This window comes from Pseudorca crassidens, chromosome 8 (assembly GCF_039906515.1).
Source record: "Pseudorca crassidens isolate mPseCra1 chromosome 8, mPseCra1.hap1, whole genome shotgun sequence".
In the NCBI taxonomy this organism is placed as follows: Eukaryota; Metazoa; Chordata; class Mammalia; order Artiodactyla; family Delphinidae; genus Pseudorca; species Pseudorca crassidens.
Genome location: NC_090303.1, coordinates 24,549,047 through 24,573,463, shown reverse-complemented (window position 1 = coordinate 24,573,463; position 24,417 = coordinate 24,549,047). Strand labels below are relative to the sequence as shown.

The window sequence follows — 24,417 nt, the reverse complement described above, 5'->3', positions numbered from 1 at the left end:
CCAACTTGTTTATTTTTGCTTTTGTTGCCTTTGCTTTTGGTGTCAAACTTAAAAAAAAATCACGACTGTCAAGCTTACTACCTGTGTTTTCTTCTAGGAGTTTTATGGTTTCAGGTCTTACGTTCATGGGTTTGAGGTCTCACGTTCGAGTCTTTAATCTGTTTGGGTTTATTTTTGTGTATGGTGGAGAAAGCAGTCCAGTTTTCCTAACACCATTTACTGAAGAGAGTTCTTTCCCCGTTGTATATTCTTGGGTCATCTGTCATAAATTACTTGATCATGTATACATGGGTTTACTTCTGGGCTCTCTATTCTGTTCCTCAGATATATGTGTCTGTTTTTTATGCCAATACCACACTGTTTTCATTACTGTAGCTGTGTAATATAGTTGGAAATTAGGGTGCACAGTGCCTCCAGCTTTGTTCTTCTTTCTCAAGATTGCTTTAGCTTTTGGAGTCTTTTGTGATTCAGAATTTTAGGACTATTCTCTTTCTGTGAAAAATGCCATTAGAATTTTGAAAGGGACTGCACTGACACTGTTAGACAACTTTAGGTAGTACGGACCTTTTTAACAATATTAATATTCCTCCAATCCATGGGCATGGAATATCTTTCCATTTATGTGTATCTTCTTCAGTTTCTTTCATCTATGTTTTAGTTTTCAGTGTACAGGCCTTTCCTCTCCTTGGTTAAATTTATTCCTAGAAATTTTGTCCTTTTAATGCAACTGTAAATCTGACTGTTTCAGTTTTTCTTACAGTTCATTACTAGTGTTACAGATTTTTGTATACTGATTCTGTATCATGCAACTTTACTAAATTCACTGATTATGTGTTTTAAGTTTTTTTGTGAATCTGAGATTTTCTATGTATAATACCATGTCTTGTGCAAACAAACAGTGACAGTTTTACTTCTTGCTTTCTGATTTGGATGCCTTTTTCTTGCTTAAACTGCAGTGACAGGACTTGTAAATACTATGTTGAATGAAAGTGGTGAGACTGGGAAACCTTGCCTTATTCCCTATCTTAGAGGAAAAGCTTTCAACTTTTTACTGTTGAGTATGATATCAGCTATAGGCCTTTATTATATTGAGGTACATTCCCTCTGTACCCATTCTGTTGAGTTTTTATCCTAAATGGATGTTGAATTTTGTCAAATGCTTTTTTTTTGGCATCTGTTGAGATGATCGTGTGATTTTTAGCCTTCATTTTGTTTTGCAGACAGTGAACTATATGCTTGCATCCTCGGAATAAATCTCACATAGCTGTGGTGTAATGATCCTTTTAATGTATTGCTGAATTCAGTTTGCTAATATTTTGATGAAGATTTTTGCATTTATGTTTATCAGGGATATTGGCCTGTAATTTTCTTTTCTTGTGGCATACTTGCCTGGTTTTGGTAACAGGGTAATGGTGGCCTGGTAAAATGAGTTATGGAAAAGGAGAGAATGCTTCCAATTTTGGAAGAGTTTAAGAAGGACTGCTAACAATTAATTCTTTTGTGTTTAGTAGAATTCACCAGTAAAGCCATCTGGTCATGAACTTTGTTTATTGGGAGGTTTCTGATTACTGATTCAATCTCCTTACTAACATAGGCTGTTCAGATTTTCTGTTTCTTCATGATTCAAACTTGGTAGGTTGTATGTTTCTATGAATTTTTCCATTTTCTCTAAGTTGTCAAAATAAGTTTAAATTTTATCTCTTAAGTTGCTAGCAGACAACCATATACTCTACAAATCAAATTTTAACTTATTAAATCATAATAAGGTTGGTACTTTGAAATTCTAAAGCAATAAACAATGTCTTCTTGACTCACAGAAGCTAATACAACCTCTAAATTAAAAACATGTTTTGAGAAAACAGCTTGCCCTGAGTGCATGGCTCAATTTGCTGTAGCTATTGTGGGCAGCTAGTTAGAGTACTGAATCCCTAGAACTACAAGATACATTCCTCAACTTGATTTTAAGTTTTGGAAAAGAATGACTAGGGGGAAGCTGACAGATCTTTTCTAACGTGATAGAACTGTCTTGAATAAAGGTTAAGTACAGATGATAATCTGGTTCAATACTGGAGAACTGGGTGCCTGGTGATATAATTCAAAGAGAGCTAAAGGAGATTTGAATAAAAAAAAATAACATGAATTCAGTTGGAGTCTCAGGTGCTAAGACACATGGACAGATTCAACAAGCAGTTGGAAATGCAAGCCTGAGTCTCAACAGAGAAATTAGAGTTGACAACTGAATTTATCATGCTGAGAATAAATATGACTATGAAAGAATGGAGTGCTAGAAGATTATAAGACTACAGATGGAATCTGGTGAAATGCCAAAATGTAGACAGATAAAAAGAGGAGAAGACAGGAGCAGAGAGAGGTAGGGGATCAATCAAGTGAGTAGTCTGGAGGCTACAATGGGTTCTCCTATAGCAAACATAGCCACAGGGATTAAGAGTTGAGGGTGCAACAAGAGCTGACAGCATCAATACTTAGCGTGTGCAATGAAGTTTTTAATTATAGTCTTAACACTGGGACTATGAAAGAATTATGTAATACTCTCCTTGCTCACAGAGCCTGAGATCAGTGATTCTTATTAACTTGACAACATACGAGAAACATTTTGAACACAATGCATACCTGGCAAAAAAAGAGCTAACAACTATCTTCTTGGCTGCTCTAAACATCCCTGTAAGTATGTAATATCTGAGGATTGATCTGGGTCCTCTGATAATATTAGCACAAAAGGGCTACTTCACAATAGAAAATGACAAAGATGAACTGAAAGACAGGAAAGTAAAGGCCAAACGGAGCCACCTTGATTCTGGGGAACTTCAATCTTGGAATTAGAACTATAAATAATTTTATTCCTATAAAGCACGAAAAATGTTTCTGAATAAGGTGACTTAGGACACTGACTTTCAAAAAGAAAACAAAACTAAGTTAATTCTGTGCAATTCTTTCAAAGTATAACTTTGCGATACATAGAAAGGGCTATAGTAATGAGAGGAGGATCATACTGATGGGAGACCCTCCTGCTTTGCCTCCACTGAAAATATATAATTAAATGTATTCTGGTTGTTAATGTCCTGGATGCAGGAGTGCAACAGACTTGGGTCTGGATTTGGACTCTATTGCTTCATTAAATCACAGTGCTCTCACCTACGTAAGTGGGATGTGAAAGCACTGATATCATATGGTTGTTTTAACACTGCCTGTGAAAAGGCAGTACAATTTACTGAATACAAAATTGACAAATTTTGTTTATAATGAAACAAATTCCTGCGACTTGGGCAGCAGTGGGGGAAGCCGGATTCCATGACAGCAACAGCAGGGATCATGGCAAGAATCACGGCTTGAAGGCTGCCCCGGGTGGTCTCATCTTCCTGCAGCTTGTAGACCCTCAGGCTTAGTGGAGCTGTTAACAGAGGCGGCGGTCACCCGGAGCAGCAAGAGTAGCACCAGCAAGCTCCTTCCCCTGGAACTACACTCAGCGTCGCGGCATCAAGATGCCATTTGTCTCCGTGTGGCTGACAGGGATTTGGCGCCTGGGCCTGGAGGCAGGCCTGAGCTGCTGAGGTGGGAGAGCCGAGTTCAGGACATTGGACCACAGAGACCTCCTGGCCCCATGTAATATATCAATCAGCGAGAGGTCTCCCAAAGATCTCCGTCTCAACGCTAAGACCCACATCCACCCAACAGCCAGCAAGCCAGAGATCTCCATCTCAACTCCACCCAAAGGCCAGCAAGTTCCAGTGCTGGATGACCCATGCCAATCAACTAGCAAGACAGGAACACAACCCCACCCGTTAGCAGACAGGCTGCCTAAAATCTACTAAGTTCACAGCTATCCAAAAACACACCACCGTACGCCGCCCCTCCCACCAGAACACAGGCACCAGTCCCCTCCACCAGGAAGCCTACACAACCCACTGAACCAACCTCACCCAGTGGGGGCAGACACCAAAAACAACGGGAACTACGAACCTGCAGTCTGCGAAAAGGAGACCCCAAACACAGTAAGTTAAACAAAATGAGAAGACAGAGAAACACACAGCAGATGAAGGAGCAAGGTAAAAACCCACCAGACCTAACAAATGAAGAGGAAATAGGCAGTCTACCTGAAAAAGAATTCAGAGTAACGATAGTAAAGATGATCCAAAATCTTGGAAATAGAATGGAGAAAATACAAGAAACGTTTATCAAGGATCTAGAGGAACTAAAGAGCACACAAACAGTGATGAACAACACAATTACTGAAATTAAAAATACTCCAGAAGGAATCAATAGAAGAATGATTGAGGCAGAAGAACAGATAAGTGACCTGGAAGATAACATAGTGGAAATAACTATTGCAGAGCAGAATAAAGAAATAAGAATGAAGAGAATTGAGGACAATCTCAGAGACCTCTGGGACAACATTAAACACACCAACATTCGAATTACAGGGGTCCCAGAAGAAGAGAAAAAGAAAGGGTCTGAGAAAATATTTGAAGAGATGATAGTTGAAAACTTCCCTAACATGGGAAAGGAAATAGTCAATCAAGTCCAGGAAGCACAGAGAGTCCCATACAGGATAAATCCAAAGAGAAACATGCCAAGACACATATTAATCAAACTGTCAAAAATTAAATACAAAGAAAATATATTAAAAGCAGCAAGGGAAAAACAACAAATAACATACAAGGGAATCCCCATAAGGTTAAGAGCTGATCTTTCAGCAGAAACTCTGCAAGCCAGAAGGGAGTGGCAAGACATATTGAAAGGGAAAAACCTACACCCAAGATTACTCTAGCCAGCAAGGATCTCATTCAGATTCGACAGAGAAATTAAAACCTTTACAGACAAGCAAAAGCTAAGAGAATTCAGCACAACCAAACCAGCTTTAAAACAAATGCTAAAGGAACTTCTCTAGGCAGGAAACACAAGGAAAACATCTACGATAACAAACCCAAAACAAATAAGAAAATGCAAAGAGGAACATACATATTGATAATTACCTTAAATGTAAGCAGATTAAATGCTCCAACCAAAAGGCACAGACTGGCTGAATGAATACAAAAACAAGACCCGTATATATGTTGTCTACAAGAGACCCACTTCAGACCCAGGGATACATACAGACTGAAAGTGAGGGGATGGAAAAAGATATTCCACGCAAATGGAAATCAAAAGAAAGCTGGAGTAGCAATTCTCATATCAGACAAAAGAGACTTTAAAATAAAGAATGTTGTAAGAGACAAGGAAGGACACTACATAATGATCAAGGGCTCAATCCAAGAAGAAGATACAACAATGGTAAATATTTATGCACCCAACACAGGAGCACCTCAATACATAAGGCAAATGCTAACAGCCATGAAAGGGGAAATCGACAGTAACACAATCATAGTAGGGGACTTCAACACCACACTTTCACCAATGGCCAGATCACCCAAAAAGAAAATAAATAAGGAAACATAAGATTTAAATGACACATTAAACAAGATAGACTTGATATTTCTAGGACATTCCATCCAGAAACAACAGAATACACTTTCTTCTCACGTGCTCATGGAACATTCTCCAGGATAGATCATATCCTGGGTCACAAATCAAGCCTTGGTAAATTTAAGAAAATTGAAATCGTATCAAGTATCTTTTCCAACCACAATGCTATGAGACTAGCTATCAATTACAGAAAAAAGTCGGTAAAAAATACAAATACATGGAGGCTAAACAGTACAATACTAAACTACCAAGAGATCACTGAAATCAAAAAACACCTAGAGGGCTTCCCTGGTGGCGCAGTGGTTGGGAGTCTGCCTGCTGATGCAGGGAACACAGGTTCGTGCCCTGGTCTGGGAGGATCCCACATGCCACGGAGTGGCTGGGCCCGTGAGCCATGGCCGCTAAGCCTGCACGTCCAGAGCCTGTGCTCCGCAATGGGAGGGGCCGCAGCAGTAAGAGGCCCATGTACTGCAAAAAAAAAAAAAAAAAAACAACCCTAGAAACAAATGGCAATGAAAACACAATGACCCAAAACCTATGGGATGCAGAAAAAGCAGTTCTAAGAGAGAAATTTATAGCAATACAATCCTACCTCAAGAAACAATAAACATCTCAAATAAACAACCTAACCTTATACCTAAAGCAATTAGAGAAAGAAGAGCAAAACCCCCCGAAGTTAGCAGAAGCAAAGAAATCATAAAGATCAGACTTAAATGAAAAAGAAATGAAACAGAAAGATCAATAAAACTAAAAGCTGCTTCTTTGAGAAGAAAAACAAAATTGATAAACCATTAGCCAGACTCATCAAGAAAAAAAAGAAGACTCAAATCAACAGAATTAGAAATGAAAAAGGAGAAGTAACAACTGACACTGCAGAAATACAAAGGATCATGAGAGATTACAAGCAACTCTATGCCAATAAAAGAGACAACCTAGAAGAAATGGACACATTCTTAGAAGAGCACAACCTTCTGAGACAACCAGAAAGGAATAGAAAATAAAAACAGACCAATCACAAGCACTGAAATTGAAACTGTGATTAAAAATATTCCAACAAACAAAAGCCCAGGATCAGATGGCTTCACAGGCAAATTCTATCAAACATTTAGAGAAGAGCTAACACCTATCCTCTCAAACTCTTCCAAAATGTAGCAAAGGGAGGAACATTCCCAAACTCATTCTATGAGGCCACCATCACCCTGATACCAAAACCAGACAAAGGTGTCATGAAAAAAGAAAACTACAGGCCAATATCAGTGATGAACATAGATGCAAAAATCCTCAACGAAATACTAGCAAACAGAATCCAGCAGCACATTAAAAGGATCATACACCATGATCAAGTGGGGTTTATCCCAGAGATGCAAGGATTCTTCAATATACGCAAGTCAATCAATGTGATAACCATATTAACAAACTGAAGGAGAAAAACCATATGATCATCTCAATAGATGCAGAAAAAGCTTGTGACAAAATTCAACACAAAGTTATCATAAAAACTCTCCAGAAAGCAGGCATAGTGGGAACCTACCTCAACATAATAAAGGCCATATATGACAAACCCACAGCCAACATCGTTCTCAGTGGTGAAAAACTGAAACCATTTCCTCTAAGATCAGGAACAAGACAAGGCTGTCCACTCTCACCACTATTATTCAACATAGTTTTGGAAGTTTTAGCCGCAGCAATCAGAAAAGAAAAAGAAATAAAAGGAATCCAGATCACAAAAGAAGTTAAACTGTCACTGTTTGCAGATGACATGACACTATACAGAGAGAATCCTAAAGATGCTACCAGAAAACTACTAGAGCTAATCAATGAATTTGGTAGAGTAACAGGATACAAAATTAATGCACAGAAATCTCTTGCATTCCTATACACTCATGATGAAAAATCTGAAAGAGAAATTAAGGAAACACTCCCATTTACCACTGCAACAAAAAGAATAAAATACCTAGGAATAAACCTACCTAAGGAGACAAAAGACCTGTATGCAGAAAATTATAAGACACTGGTGAAACAAATTAAAGATGATACTAACAGACGGAGAGATATGAGAGATATACCACGTTCTTGGATTGCAAGAATCAACACTGTGAAAATGACTACGCTACCCACAGCAATCAACAGATTCAGTACAATCCCTATCAAACTACCAACGGCATTTTTCACAGAAGTAGAACAAAAAATTTCACAATTTGTATGGAAACACAAAAGATCCAGAGAAACCCCTTACCTAAATGTAAGGCCAGACACTATAAAACTCTTAGAGGAAAGCACAGGCAGAACACTCTATGACATAAATCACAGCAAGATCCTTTCTGACCCACCTCCTAGAGAAATGGAAATAAAAACAAAAATAAACAAATGGGACCTAATGAAACTTCAAAGCTTTTGCACAGCAAAGGAAACCATTAACAAGATGAAAAGACAACCCTCAGAATGGGAGAAAATATTTGCAAACAAAGCAACTGACAAAGGATTAATCTCCAAAACATACAAGCAGCTCATGCAGCTCAATACCAAACAAAAAACAACCCAATCCAAAAATGGGCAGAAGACCTAAACAGACATTTCTCCAAAGAAGATATACAGACTGCCAACAAACACATGAAAGGATGCTCAACACCACTAATCATTAGAGAAACACAAATCGAAACTACAATGAGGTATCACCTCACACCAGTCAGATTGGCCATCATTAAAAAATCTACAAAGAATAAATACTGGAGAGGGTGTGGAGAAAAGGGAACCCTCTTGCACTGTTGGTGGGAATGTAAGTTGGTGCAGCCACTATGGAGAACAGTATGGAAGTTCCTTAAAAAACTAAAAATAGGACTACCATACGACCCAGCAATCCCACTACCTGGCATATACCCTGAGAAAACCATAATTCAAAAAGAGTCATGTACCACAATGTTCACTGTGGCTCTACTTACAATAGCCAAGACATGGAAGCAACCTAAGTGTCCATCGACAGATGAATGGATAAAGAAGATGTGGCACATATATACAATGGAATATTAGCCATAAAAAGAAATGAAACTGAGTTGTCTGTAATGAGGTGGATGGACCTAGAGTCTGTCATACAGAGTGAAGTAAGTCAAAAAGTGAAATACAAATATTGTATGCTAACACATATGTATGGAATCTAAAAAACTAAACAAAAAAAAAGTGGTTTTGAAGAACCTGGGAACAGGACAGGAATAAAGACGCAGCTGTAGAAAATGGACTTGAGGACACAGGGAGGGGGAGGGGTAAGTTGGGACGAAGTGAGAGAGTGGCATGGACATATATACACTACCAAATGTAAAATAGATAGCTAGTGGGAAGCAGCCGCATAGCACAGGGAGGTCAGCTCAGTGCTTTGTGACCACCTAAAGGGGTGGGATAGGGAGGGTGGGAGGGAGACGCAAGAGGGAGGGAATATGGGGATAGATGTATACGTATAGCTGATTCACTTTGTTATACAGCAGCAACTAACAGCATTGTAAAGCAATTATACTCCAATAAGGATGTTAAAAAAATAATGCAATAAATGTAATATTTCACTTTCACATTTTTCAACCAAAAAAATTCTTGAGACCTTTTTAACAGTGAGGATGGAGTGAGGGTAACTTGTATCAAGCTAAATTAACCAAGCTTCATAATGTTTAGATTTAGAGATGAGATAAACTATTGGTAGTCAAACTTTTTTTTTTAGGCATCGAACTTTCTTCATTAAAATAAAATAAAGCCTTATTCAGAAACCCAATATGCAAAACAGATGAAAGCTAAATTACTCTGCCTTAGGGAGGGAGAAGTTGAGTGTGGAGGGGGGCAGGGGGTGGGGGGTATCACTGTTCCTTGCACCCACTTTCAATAGCAGCCAGGGAAGTGTTCCAAGGAACTAAACTTAACCAATGTTTTAGCCCAACTTCTGATTTCACAGATGGGGTAGTGAGACCCCATTAACTGCCTTGTTCAAGATCAAAGAGCTAATTATGGAAAAGCCAGGACTGCATCTCAGGTCTCCTTTTCTCACTGCAGACCATTTTACACAGTAGTAAAATTAAAGTACCACTAACAGTCTCATTACCAAAGCCTGGATTTCTTGTGAAACCTTTCCTGACTCCCCTGAGGAGTTAGCTAACTCACAGACTCCTTTCTAATTTTTCCCCCTTCCAATTACTATCCATGTTCCTTTGTACTCGTGTGCTGCACTGCTATTGTTTAGGAGTACCTCTGTCTTTGACATTAAGTCAGTGACCAGAGACACATTTTATTTATTGTGCATCACACAATACCTGACAGAAGATCTGTTAACTGGATGAACCAATCAATACCGTGAGTTTATGAAGACTTGGAGTCATCATAGAAAATTATCTAACAGCTTTTCCCTAAAATGAATGTTATTTTCAATCATCTCACCCACAACTCAAGGAACTACTTGTGCTTGAATGCAGTTTGATAAATAATTTCTCTTAAAGGTTAAGAATTACTAAGCCAAAAGATTCAAATCGACAACTGAAATCTTGCCTTAGGGGACGTTCACTTAGACATATACGAGCTGACAAGTTATCTACAGAAAGTAAAATACCTGCATATTCTGGATAGCATATAGTGAGAGGGCTCTTCTTGATTTTTTCTTCGAAGAGATCCTTCTTGTTTAGAAAAAGTATAATAGATGTATCTGTAAACCATTTGTTGTTACATATGCTGTCGAACAACTTCATGCTTTCATGCATTCGGTTCTGTAATAGCATACAGCCAGTTTGTCATAATGGCAAGGATTTTAAGAAATATTACTTTTAAAAAATGAGCGTGGAAAAAAAAAGTATGGTAATACAGTAGAACTTAGCTGAAAAATAGGTAACATCCCACAAAAACATATTTTTGCCATTTAAGAACAAGCACACACTTTGATTTTAGGCAAGATGAGTGTCTACATCACTCATCACTCAACCAGTACTTGCTGAGTGCCGGCAGCGTGTCACTGTGCTGCAGGACCCTGAGATCTAGAAACGCAAAGTGCAAACGTTTCAAAGGAGACCTCATTATTACAGAGTGAAGTGAAGTTTCCATTAAAAGATAAATAGAGTTTTCTAAAGATTAATAAATTAAACTGAAAAAGCTGAAACACAATTAGCCCAATACCCTAAATATAATGGTATATGAGGGAAGGAAACCTCCAATTCCTGTTTCCTGCCCTTCCAGTATCTGTGGTTTCAAAAAGGGCACTAATATATTTTATAGTGCCAGAATGACAGAAATGAACATGTGCACTACACCTACTGCATGATAATTGTATATAACTTATTTTAATAAAAGAAGCTGACACTTAGAGCTTTTTTCTAATTAAAAATATTTTCCCCAGATTAATGGTACACTGAAACACATCTGAAAATTACATGACAGTAGCAAAGTATAACAGAGATCAAGGATTACTGAGCTGGCAGAAGTAATAAGAAAAATAAGCCTTGGACTATAATGGAACTAACTTTATTTTCATTTAGTATGTAGATACCAGATCTCATAAATGCCTAGTTATTAAGCAACTAGGGTTGAGGTGAGATTAACTTTTTGTGTTTTCCCTTTTTTCAGGATCCATCTGTTCTTTGTATTCTAAAAGGGAAATATACTAAACAAAAGTTAGAGGAAACAGCCTGAACTTTCAATTAATTTAGGCATTAGTATGAATTCTTCAAGAATTTTTCACAGAAAAATTCTTGGCAACATCTCCAGCTCTTCATATGCCATGCTCAATCTTTAAAAGTGGTTCTACTTGCCATTTCTTCATCTTCAGCTAGAACCAGGTCATAGTCACTCAGTGCCACACAGAAGATGATGGCGGTCACTCCTTCAAAGCAATGAATCCATTTCTTCCTCTCAGATCTCTGTCCTCCCACATCAAACATTCTGTAAGAGGAAAAATAATGAGTTTGACATCACGCTGAATGTTCAGAGGCTCTGAGGAGTTCTATAAAAATCAACAAAAAAGCTCCAAATCGCATAGGGAATGTGGGATGGAAAGAAAGGAGAAAAGGATTTTATGGGAGGAATATAATGTCACAAATTGATTTTCACAAAGGAAAAAAAGTCTGCTGGTTTTTAAACCATTTTGTTTTTATCTCACAGTAAAACAAAACAAAAAACCCAAAATACCCTAAAAAAAATAACACATTCATTAACATATGAGAACACTTTAGAACAGAACATGAAAACAAATACAAAAGAAGGGGCAGCACTATAAGAATGCAGAGATAATAGAATATATTCAATTTGCTAAAGTCACAGAACATTAGAGGCAGAGAACATGGTCCCCTCATCCAACTACAAAATGTTTTCTCTCAGAAGCAATACAGCAGATGTAAAGGAGAAACCATCCCAGGTAACAGAAGCTGGGCAAGCAAGTCATATTTAAACAGGGGCAAACAAGCTGCCTAAATTAAAAAGTAAAACCATGGTATAGAAAAAAAAAAAAATGAGATGAGATAAATGGATGGCCTACTGAATAGTCTGAAAATTAGGACTGAAAAAACTCAATTTTTACGTGATACACAACAGTAGAGCATTGTAGGTTACTGTACAGGGTAGTAACACAAACAGTATAAAAACAATAATCTTCCTCCTTTCCTTGTAAGAGTTTAAGTTAAGCACAAGTTGAAATTCACATAGATTACGTTATGCAACCTAGAAATAACCACTTACATAATGGAAACACTATGCAAACTGGTACATTTTTAAAGGCTCCATTTATCTAGATACTGCACTAATTAAAATAGTCCCTATTTAATTCTCAGGCAAAAAGAATTTTCCCTGTAGAATAGTTTTGGCCTATAAACCAAATCTGAGTACATAAGATCTGTACTCATTACAAAAGTGACTAGTATTGTTACTTTTATCATCATTTAAGTGCCATTCTTTCTATTAGTTTAGCTAGTAAATTGTTCATTAAGTTTAAGTATGCTATATAACAAAATGATTCTACTACACACTAAAATGGGTAAGATATAAAAAGGACAGCTGGTAATAAAGATCAAACAAGAACAAAAGAAATTAAAATGATTACCCATTTGTTAAATTGCCAAGGAACACAACTGGAAGACAACTTTACCAAAAAGATAATATATTTTAGCTAACTCCTCTGATCAAATGTCACATATTTCCTGACCACTCCATGTAAAAAAACAACAAAACCCACACTGTCCCATATTATCCCTCTGTTGGTGGCTGGTTTTATGTGTCAATCTGGCTAGGCGATCATACGCAGCTATTTAATCAAACATTAATCTGGGTGCTGCTGTGAAGATATTTTCTGGTTATGGTTAACATCTATAGTCAGTTGATTTTCAGTAAAGGAGATTATCCTTGATAATGTGGGCAGCCCTCATGCAATGAGTTGAAAGGCCTTCAGAGCAAAAACTGAAGTTTCCCAGAAGAAAAAAAAAATTCTGCCTCAATACTGTAACATCAGTTTCTATCTGAGCCTGCTGTCCTGCACTACAAACTTCCAATTCGCTGGCACCTACAGTCACGTTAAGCCAGTTCCTTGAAATACACAGAACCTACTGGTTCTGCTGCTTGCAAGAACCCTGACTGACACAAATTTTAGTAGCCAGAGTGGGGTAATACTGTAAAACGAATTCCCAAAACTGTGGAAGTGGCTTTGGAAATGGGTAATAGGGAAAGGCTGGAAGAATTTTGAGTTACTTGACAGAAAAAGCCCAGAATGCCTTGAAAGATAGTTGGTTAGAAATATGGATATTACAGGTGATTTTTTTTTTTTTTTTTTTTGCGGTACGCGGGCCTCTCACTGTTGTGGCCTCTCCCGTTACGGAGCACAGGCTCCGGACGCGCAGGCTCAGTGGCCATGGCTCACGGGCCCAGCCGCTCCGTGGCATGTGGGATCTTCCCGGACTGGGGCACGAACCCGCGTCCCCTGCATCGGCAGGCGGACTCTCAACCACTGCGCCACCAGGGAAGCCCCTACAGGTGATTTTGATGAGACTTAGATGGAAGTAAAGAGGATGGTAGAAAAGCTTCTATCTTAGAGAATGAATATATATCATCATGAACACAATGTTGAAAGATATATGAATGTTAAAGATGTTTTTGTTGAGGTCTCAGAAGGAAATGAGAAGTATATTATTGGACACTGCAGAAAAAGTAATCCTTGTTATAAAGTGGCAAAAACTTGGCTTAACTATTCTAGTGCTGGGTGTAAGGTAGGACTTGTAAGAGATGAACCTGGATATTTAGATTTAGCTGAGAAAATTTTCAAGCAAAGAATGCAAGGTACAACCTTGGTTCTCCTTGCTGCTAAAGTAAAATGCAAGATGAAGGAGAGAAACTGAGGAGTGAACTAATAAGCAAAGAGGAACCAGACCCACACAGGGAAGAAGGCCAAGGACTGGAGTGATATGACCATAAGGCAGGGAACACCAAGGATTGCTGACAACCACCAGAAGCTAAGAAGAGGCAAGGGAGGATTCTTTTTTCGAGCCTTCAGAAGGGGCACAGTCCTGCTGACAAACTGATTTTAAACTTCTAGCTTCAACTATCAAAGAATAAATTTCCATTGTTATATGCCACTAGTTTGTGGTAATTTGTTACAGCAGCTTTAGGAAACTAGTATATCCCCACCATCTTGCTTTATTTCTCTTTGTAGCAATTATCACCCCCCGAATCCTCAATAGTTATTTCATCTCCTCTCCTCCCCCATCCCTAAAACAACATAAAGGCAAAGACTTTGTTTTGGCCATGTTATAGCCCCTCCACTGGACAAACACACGCACTTCATAAACATTTGTTGAATGAAAGAATGAACAGTGTCTACAGAATATTTTAAAACACTTTCAATCAATAACTTTCAAAACACTTTCAATCAACTATTTTTTACCAATGGCATTTTTCACAGAACTAGACCAAAAAACTTTAAAATTTATCTGGAAACATGAAAGACCCCGAATTGCCAAAGCAATCTTGAGAAAGAAAAACAGAGCTGGAGGAATCAGACTCCCTGACTTCAGACTATACTACAAAGCTACAGTAATCAAAACAGTATGGTACTGGCACAAAAACAGAACTATAGATCAATGGACTAGGATAGAAAGCCCAGAGATAAACCCACACACCTTTGGTCAATTAATCTATGACAAGGGAGGTAAGAATATACAATGGAGAAAAGACAGTCTCTTCAATAAGTGAGGCTGGGAAAACTGGACAGCTACATGTAAAAGAATGAAATTACAACATTGTCTAACACCATACACAAAAATAAATGGATCAATAATAGGTTAGTTTTACCATGTTGAAGATCTAGACCTTCCAGTTATGCTGTGGGAATGTTAAATATAAAAGCACTTTAACTTGATAATCAAGTAATATGAATACAGAAGAAATCTTCAATTTATTTAATGTAGAAATGAATGAGGGTCATTCATATACTGGTCATAAAGAACCTTTAATCTAAGCCACTGCTTCTCAACCTTTAGTGTGCATTAGAATCACCAGGTGGGTAAGTTGATGCTGCTGATCTGGGGACCACACTTTGAGAATCACTGGCCTAATTCATAAGTCAAGGAGCAAAAATGACTAAGAACTAATATGACAAAGGATCAGACTGTGCACAGAGCACTTTCATTATTTCACAAATACAGGAGAATTATCTTCAAATTCTGAACTTCTATTTCTTTAACCCAAAACAAAGCAAGATTATAGTATGTTCTCCTTCATATGAAAAGATGAGACTTTTGACTGGTATCAAATAGGGAGTGAAATTGCGTTTTCTTAGGTTTCTCTTTTTAGAGGGAGCAAGGGGAGGGAGGGAAGATGGAAGGGGATATATTGGCTATCCTGAGCTATGCTGTCTTACCCTCAGACTGTCATCTAATTCCACTGTGACCAAGACTGAGACAATTCTAGTTGACCATATATAAATACCAACCTCATAAATGACATTCCACCCCAAAACCAACTGCACATTACATTACTAAAGAAAAGGAATAGAAACATGTTATGATGATTTTCTAATAGAAGGGATGCTTTAATTCTATATTCGGCAAAAATATAACAAGATAAAACTGTTAATCCTTTAAAGCAAAATAATCCTCATAGACACTTTCCATAAATGCCTAGTCACAGAGGTGATAATATATATTAAGTTATAATGCCTTATTGCCTCAATTTGAATTTGTTAATTCCCATACCAAAAAATAAGTGAAACTGAAATTTTATATCAGCAGTTAAAAATCAGACAATGAATTTATACCACAAAACACACAAAATGATTAAGCACACTCGAGTTTCCAGTAGAATTATTCTAAGTATATTTTTGCCCTCATTCTTCTGAGGCTCACTTAATATATAAAAAGCAAAGTTGGAACCATATGTTAGCAATGATAGTAATTTAACAGAATTCAAATCCAAAATAAGACAAAGATTATTTGAAGTTCCTGACAGACCTATGTTTATCTGTAAGCCAGCGAGTGAAAACAGTAACTAAAAACATCCTGTGAAATTTTACCTCACCCAAGGAGACTAAATAGAGCAAGGTAAGTGGACTTCCTGGAAGGATCATGATGACAGACAACTCCTGATGTTGAAATCGCAACTTTGAGAAACCTAGGCTGGAAGTGAAGTGTATGGTCTGGAAGCGAATGTTTAGGGCGCATCTACTGAAGAACGAAACTGAATTTTACACAGTTAGATTGCCCAAAGCACCAAATAATTGATGTGACATTTACCTTTGCCGTTTCCCATCATTTACAGAGCTCACACCTCTATGTTTCCTTTTATAGACAGTAACCATTTTACGTATAAACCTCTGACAATGAGCAAGATTGAAACAGTCTGTTAAGAATCTTAAACAAGTTTGCCCTTACCTAACGAGGGGCCTACGTCCAGAATCCTTACTTGCTAACCCTAACCCCATGCATTTCCTCCTGAAACTTCATGGTTAGAATAAAGTCATCATCTGAACGTAACAATTTAAATTTGCTATAGAATATGGTCTTAAAGCAAGGTAAATAGAAACCAAAAAAAAATCAGAATTTAAGGTGTACTAGGATTAAAAAAAGACCCAATAAAGCTTAAAATCTAAGAGTGAATTTCCTTATAATTAAAATCACTTTATAATTTTTAAATACATCTGGCAACAGTTATCAAATAAGACAAATCAGATTATTTAAAATAATACTATTTTAATATTCCTCAGTTTGGTTATTTAATATTCTCCAAATAGTAAGCAAACTATAAGATTTTAATAAGAGATCATACCAGCAGGGAAAGGGAAAAAAAAAAGCCCACTGACAGCAAAAAAAAAAAAAAAAAAAAAAAGAAAACAGAAAAAAATTAAAAGCAAATGCAAAACAGTACCATGTTACAGTACCAAAAGTTACACGGTCAGATAAACTAATTATGATCTATATCTCTGTTTAAGAAAGCAGGGCAATGTTTGTTTATTTGGAGGGAAGCTGCCAGGGAAAACTGAAATTAAATTTTAGTTTTCTGGAAAACTTAATTACATTAATCACTGAATGTGGGATAATGTAGTGATAAATGATAGTAACAAATGTATTATGTTTAAAATACTTATGGAGAGAATCAGAGTGTATAGTTGCATATATTTAGCTGTGCTCCCCACAACTTGTAATATTGAGCTTCTTTATGAGGTGAGCTGATGAATATCTGTTTTTAATCTTTCACTAGGAGCCTTTCTTTAAGATGGTTTCAGAAATTCTGCTTTACTATCATACTGTTTCAGAGCACTGGAGTTAACTGAAGCAAAATTCAGCAGTTTTTCTCATACTTTGAAAACTGTTACTTATTGGAAAAAGAAAAACATAGTTCTGTAAATCTGAATGCAATGTTTAAATGAACTTCCCTCAGCCCAGTTCATTACACAATGAGCGGACTAGACAAAATGAACTCCAGATTCCCTTTCATTCTAAAGGCTACCACTTAGTGCTTCTCTGTTCAGACTTCAGTTAAGTTATAGTACACTGTAAATTAAATGAACATTTTTCATCATGAAATAGTACAAACATGAGTTTGCATAAATAAAAATCGTGAAAAATTTTAAAAAGGTAACTTTTTAAAATATTTCCATAAATAAGCATATATTCTATCAGTAAAACCTAAAACTGGATGGCAACACTTTCCCAAAATATAAAATATTAGAGCAGTACTTTCTTTTAAAAATAAAAGCCAAAAACTATTTTTATTTAAGTCACTGTGAAAAATATAGGCAAAAGGAATTTGCATGGCTATTTTTTCTTAAATAAAAATATAAATATTCCTCCTGAATGTTTCTTGACCTCTTTCAGCCCAAAATTCTTTTGTCCAATCAGGTGTGAAACATTTTTTGTAATTTCAAACTCTAAACATTTTAAAACTTTTATTAGTATACCTTTTTTTCCTTAAACAATGTGTTCTGTATCTAAATTCATAAATCATATGTTTTGAAGATACTCACTTAAAATGAAGATCTTTGAAAGTAAAATGGGTTTCAACAATTCCTGTAGTTTTCACTCGGGTTCTGAGAACATCTTGTTGGGTTGGGATATAATTTGGTTGTGCAATTCTGTCCAAGTCATTCAAATAGCTGAAAAAATAAACAACAATATGCTAATAGCTAACACTGTCAATAAAGATCATCTAAACCAAAGAGTAAAACATTCTGATGCATGCAATACTCCAGATTACTGAAGTTTTTATATTTCTGTGGAATTATGTAATTTTAAGTCTATATCTTACACAACTCTCACAGAAATGAAAATTTTTATACTTCTCCAGCCACAAAGTTCCTTAAATATTTCAGTAATTCTCCTTGTTGGAAAAGAAAACAAAGTAATAACTTTATGAACATCCAAACTCACGGCACACCATGAATTTGTCCCTTAAAACTCTTTATTACACTTCTTTGATGTAGCACTGTGTTTATGTTCCAGACATTATTCGTTTGTTGAGAAATTAGAAAGCCTTCCTAAGTAGTGAGGAAACCTCTGGCCAAAGGCTGAATTCAACATTGTTCCTTTTCAACCAACCTTAAGTAACATACAGGAAAACATGACACATGCTCCTTCCTATACTCTACGTTTTACTGCCTCTATGAATCAGTATTCATATTTTACTTCTCATTGATTTCAGTCACTCATTCAACACTTTCTGCCAATGATGCAAAATATGTTGTGCTATAAAAATGTAGTGGTGTCGTACCATGCAATTCTTTCATTTTGTGTCCACTTATGTAGTAGAATCAATAATGTTACAGTCCAGGTATGGAGAGATTAAGGTGAACCTGAGTGGTTCAAGAGGGCTTCATGGATAGTGAAGGGCATAAATAGAAATCTGACAGGTGCAACGGATAAAAGGGAATGTCATTCACATCAGGCAAAGCAGTAGAACAGTGTGGAGGTAGGAAGAGTCACGTCTTGTATCTCAGAAAGTAAGTCCACTAGTAGGCTACGCATGGAATTAATCCTAAGGTCAGCTGAATGTGGGGAGCATCACTGAAGTGTTTTCTAATACTAGAGTGGAAGAGTCCAAGATAATTTAGACGATACTCTAGGTTTATTATAGAGAGGCACCAACTTTTGCAACTTTAATTGATGTTATCCTCTGAAACGGTTCCTTAGCCATTTAGAATGGGGTCTTACAAACAAAAGGAGCTCAATAAATATTTTATTTCTGGAGATGGGGTTGGAAAGCTATCCTGTGAATTAGTAATCAAAATGTTTTAGACAGTTACGTCTATGTATGTGATGCTGATACCAGAATACATGGATATGATAGCTTGAGTTATCTGTATTATATTTACTGAATTTAAAATAATCAATGTATTACTGCATTGGTGATAATCCCCTAGTACTTCATCTGTGTTTTTAGTTCCATATATATAACATTCACCTTACTGTAAGAAAACCTGACTTAAAAAACAAACAAACAGGCCATGGCTAGATTTTACTAATTGTCCCTTTGAAATAGGGAGCTATTCTTATTTAAAATTTACTGATTACTTCTATGTACATTTCTTTGCTTAAAACTGCTATAGTTCTATTAGCCTCTAAAAATAATGCACATTTATATTTCAACAGGACAAAAAAGAAAAACAGGCATTGTGAAAAGCTCCAATTGTTTTAAAAGATCACAAATTTAAAATGTAAATTGGTGGTTAGATGGTCATAATGGGCAGCTTGGCAGCATCCCCTATCTCCGGTCAAGAATTCAGAAATCAAGATAGCTTGTAACTACCACAGGGAAAAAAGATTTTTATGATTCCCTTCATTCTTGAAAAATGGCTCCATGATTGCCATCTTAAGATCAGAACGACCAGTAATGAAATAACGGGGAGCCAAAGTGACACGTTTCTTTCAGAGCGTGTCCAAGCACTGTGCACAGGAAAAAGGGTCTTGGTAAATATACTGAGGGGGGTCCAGAAAGATAGGGGGAAAGGAACTTCAATCTATTGTCCCTAAGAAGCACCCCTTAATTATTCAAATAGTTCCCCTTGCTGGGCTCAGCTCAGAGAAACCTTCTCACCGTGAGTGACTTCCACTTAGATCTTTCTGCAGGCTCTGGTGGTGCCAAAGCAAGTATGGAGCACTAAGAGCTGTGTCCTTGCCCTAAGAATTTTTTTCTAATTTTTCTCTTCAAGCTTCTGTAAAGTTTGGTTTACTAATTTAAGGGCATATTGCGTGATGACCACGTATCACGCAATGGAGGTATAACACTGGGAAAAAACAGACCTTACTGAATTTACAGTGCAGTGGCAAAGATAAAAAAAGAATCAAACAGTCTCAATATAAGTCAAATCACCTCAAAATAAATGTAAATCTGTGAGTAGTATGGAAAAAAATACATCACATCACGAATACCTAACAGGGAGTCAAAGGCCTACGCACTGAGTCGAAGAGTATTTCCTTGTAGAAGTGAGGACACCAGTTGGAGAGATGGGCTACACAGCAATAAGATGTTACATACACATATATAAACTATGTATGTAATAATTTATATGTTTATACACTTGTAAAACACTAAAAATACATATTGAGAAATATAGCATTATAAAAACTGTGACGGGTTACACAGTAATTTGTATTACTTATTCATTCACACTAAATCATTTACCTAACACTGAGTACTCTGACGTGCAATACATGACATGCTATACGATAATAAGGTCCTCAGGAGCCATAGCCCGTTGGTTTTCCACTGTGGCAAACTAGGTGTATTTACCTGGACCTTCTAATACCTGTCATCTTCTATTTAATCCTCACTTGTGTTCCTAAGAGCCAATAGCTCTGTCAAGAAGACTGAGTAATTTTGGAAAGTAAAATGAGTGCAAGGCACATGTCTCTAGTCATATCATCTTTGACATTTCTGAGTGTGTGCGCCAAGTAACGGAAACAAATCCTTGATTTTTTTTTTTTTTTAAATTCTACGTGGATCATCAAACAGAAAGCTCCCTGATTAGGTTTTATCAAAACTTCCTTTATAGACTTTTCTGGAGCCACCACCTGGAAAATCAGGGCAGATTTTTCTTCTAAAAAACTAGACTTAGATATCTGTAAACAATGTCCAATGCAACAGGGCACATACAGTTGACAACTTTCAACTAAATCATTTACCTGAGTACTCTGTGTCACTGAGTACTCTGTGTCTGTCACTGGACAAGTAACTTCTCAGGCACTTAGTAAACAAAAAGCACACAAATCAGTTACCCTCCCCTTTGGCTAGCCCCAGGTAAACCAGAGATACACCCAAATTCAGAGTGAATGTTCGCAAGTTCCAATTACTTTCTTGGAAATATACTGGAAACAGCTCCATTCAGCATGTTTCAATTAGTTACCTGAGTCCCTTGAGACAACTTTTGAACACAAGGGAAATATGAGCCTTGCTACCTACAAACACACACAAAAAAGACAGAAGTTTTGAAATACTGTCATCCTAAATATCCTGAGTTGTATAAGAATGTGTCAGCCAACTCTGCATTAAAAGTGACCTGGAGGTATACCTGACTTCCAAGTAATTATTCATGATAGTGTAGTTCTGAAGTTATGATTACTTACTATGCTGCAGAATCATTAAGCTGGTACTCTCGGGACCTGTTGAAGCAGGCTTGTACACCACTGTCTTTCCACAATCTCTTTATAACTCCAGCAAGTTCTGCAGTCATAAAACCTTCCTCAGCAGCGCCAGCAAGCACAAAGAGTTGGCGGGCATCATCCTGAAGATTCAAAGTCCATTTTTATTTAAAAAGTAAAAAGCCAGACACTACAGATAAAGTATATTATAGATTACCAAAAGTGCAATAGTGAATTTCCTTTATGCCTTTTATTGGTGTCATAACTTGGATTTCTCTAAAAGAACCACTTAAAAAATTGGCTTAATCAAAAAAGCATAATCTTAAATCATGAGTCCATGTTTTGTGATATTAGTAACAGCTATCAAGGCACTAAGGAGCTGAAAGAATGACGACACTTGCAGCTCATGAGAGAATATATTAACCAACTACCCACTGACAGTCTGTTGTACCCTTCTGAGAAAACAGAAGAATGTATGCTTTGCCTCTCCCTTACCAAAATGTTTCTAATCTAAAAAACACATTAACACCATTAGAGGTTATTTTTAGAATCTAATTAAATGTTAGCTTTGTGATATACTTCACAGATGCAAAGTAAGTTCAGAGAAGGGAGAAATCAATGTGGGATAAAGCAAGAAGAGTTCCACAGAATGGTGTGAGATTTTTCAGAAGACCTTAAAGTATGTATACCTTCAAATCAATGGGCCAGGAGATGGGGATAGCTGTTTGCTAATCCAGGCAAGGAAACAAACACAGCTTTGGAGTGGAAATACTCATGACACATACAGAAGAGAGCATGCAAAGTTTTTAAATGAAGGAATACTACACATAAATTTAATTAAATTTTGCTTAAGTTTTGAGGCTACAATATTTAGTTATTCTGATCCATAGTTAATCAAGCCCACAAAAGAGATATGAGCCACTGACACAATTCTAAATTTTCCAAAATTTAGACAAATTTAGACAAAATTTGGACAATTTTTAGAATTGTCCAAAAGAGATATGAGCCACTGACGCAATTCTAAATTTTCTAATAGCACATTTTAAAAAGTGTAAAAAAAAAAAAGTAAAATTAACTGTAACAATATATTTTATTTAACCTGTATATAAAATATCATTTCAACATGTAATCAATATAAACTTATTGAGATATTTCATATTACTATAGATATTTAGTCTTTGAAATGTGGTGTTTCTTTTATACGGACAATGCATCTCAATTCGACACATTTCAAATACTCAGTAGCCACATACAGGTAGTAGCTACAGTGCTCTATAACACAACTCTAGTCTTCAGGTAATAACACAGTTAATACAAAAGTAAGGGATATGTGAAGTTACCGTCTTCACAAAGATTCTTTCTGGCCTGAGATATGCGGCTTTATGTTAACTGGATACAGTCCATAATTTTTCTCTAGGGGCATTTTTTCCAATGTGGTGTAGTAGCTCTTCACAAAGTGATGGCACACATTATGATAAGGCATACAGAAGGGAAGCATTTGGTGACATGGGCTAGCAGAGGGTACTAGCTGACAGTATACATTCATTCTACTGCCAGTTCGTGAAACATTTTCTTTTCAGATGGAACCCATCGTGAGAAATAATTAAGTCACTCAGCATGGGAACGTTATTATTCAAGCATATGTTTCCCTTTTTAGTAAATCACAAGAGAAATGCATGCAAGCAAGTAACACTTGTACCATGTCCTTAATAAACCCCAACAAAACACAATTTCAAGTCGTTTTTAGCACCATTTACCGAATTCCAGTAAACAGTTATTCAATTTTCCAAATGACTTATATGAGAAATTTCTAAATTTGGTTATTTTTATTTTTAAGTGACATCAAATGTACTTTTCTCCAACCATTTTAGAAAAGTGCTTTTCACTTAAGTGAGCTTTAAAATGGCTTTCATTATGATATATTTATTCAATTTCCATAAAATGTGTTGACAGAAAAGACTAATGCCCTCTGATATGGGTCATAAGATCACGTTCTCTTCAAACTTTCCAGGAAAGAAGCCTGAAGAAGAGACCTGGGAAACTGTAGCTCTATTTATAAACTGCGGCATTCAAAAATGTCTCCTCTTCACAAAATGTAAAGAAGTCTCTTTTCCTTAAAAAACGAACTGGAATACTCATCTCCATGTCATTAGCAGGACATTCAGATGTCTGCAGATGAGCTTTAAGTAATAAATTTAAGCAGGAAGGTACTTTAGAAATTATTCTACCTGATTTTTTGTTTTGTTTAAAAAGAACCTGAGACATAGAGAGATTGTGCAATTTAAAGTTCCACAGGTAGTCACCCAATCCCACATATTAGTCAACAATTACTAAGCAGCCACTTCCTAAGACGATAAATTTGACAACTGCAGAATGATGACAATAATCCTATCTTGTCATGGACTGAAGTCTTTTCAAGATTCATTTAAAATGTTACTTAAGAACATTTAAGAAAGAAAGACAAACCTGAGTGTACTAAAACAGTATGACATAGTGTCGAAAAAGGGTAGGGATTACTAAAGGGCTACAGGTAAGTAAAGCAGTTTACAGGAACTCTTTTTGTAGTGTTAAAAAGAAATTTATTTGCCAGGCAATTATTTGCAAGTAGCAAGGAAAAAAATCCTCGGATGTAGCCAAGTTAGTATGTTTTCAAACGACTAAGAACTAAATGAAAATAAGATGGTTTAAAGAATGTAAATTCTAGTTCATATAACTGCATGTTTGGGGAACTCAGAAAGGAGATAGAAAATGCTATCCTGTCAAGAGACACATAATAGCCTCTTCTCACACAGTGATGGTCAGGGAGCACCTGTTAGTTAGTGACAACACATTTTATTTGAAGCTGTCACCTATTTTGCGAGAATTATGG

The 24,417-nt window shown here is 36.6% G+C and overlaps 1 protein-coding gene across 3 annotated transcripts in view; it reads right to left on the bottom strand.

Moving 5' to 3' along the window:
- Positions 1 to 24,417, bottom strand: part of GNAI1 (G protein subunit alpha i1) — a 307,062-nt gene that overhangs the window by 4,219 nt on the left and 278,426 nt on the right. For all 3 annotated transcript variants that reach the window (XM_067746058.1, XM_067746059.1, XM_067746061.1), the window contains 4 exons: positions 21,534 to 21,691; positions 17,939 to 18,067; positions 11,250 to 11,379; positions 10,061 to 10,214 (listed from right to left, as the gene is read on the bottom strand). In XM_067746058.1, coding sequence (XP_067602159.1) covers positions 10,061 to 10,214; positions 11,250 to 11,379; positions 17,939 to 18,067; positions 21,534 to 21,691 — 571 coding nt within the window. The remainder of the gene's footprint in view (positions 1 to 10,060; positions 10,215 to 11,249; positions 11,380 to 17,938; positions 18,068 to 21,533; positions 21,692 to 24,417) is intronic.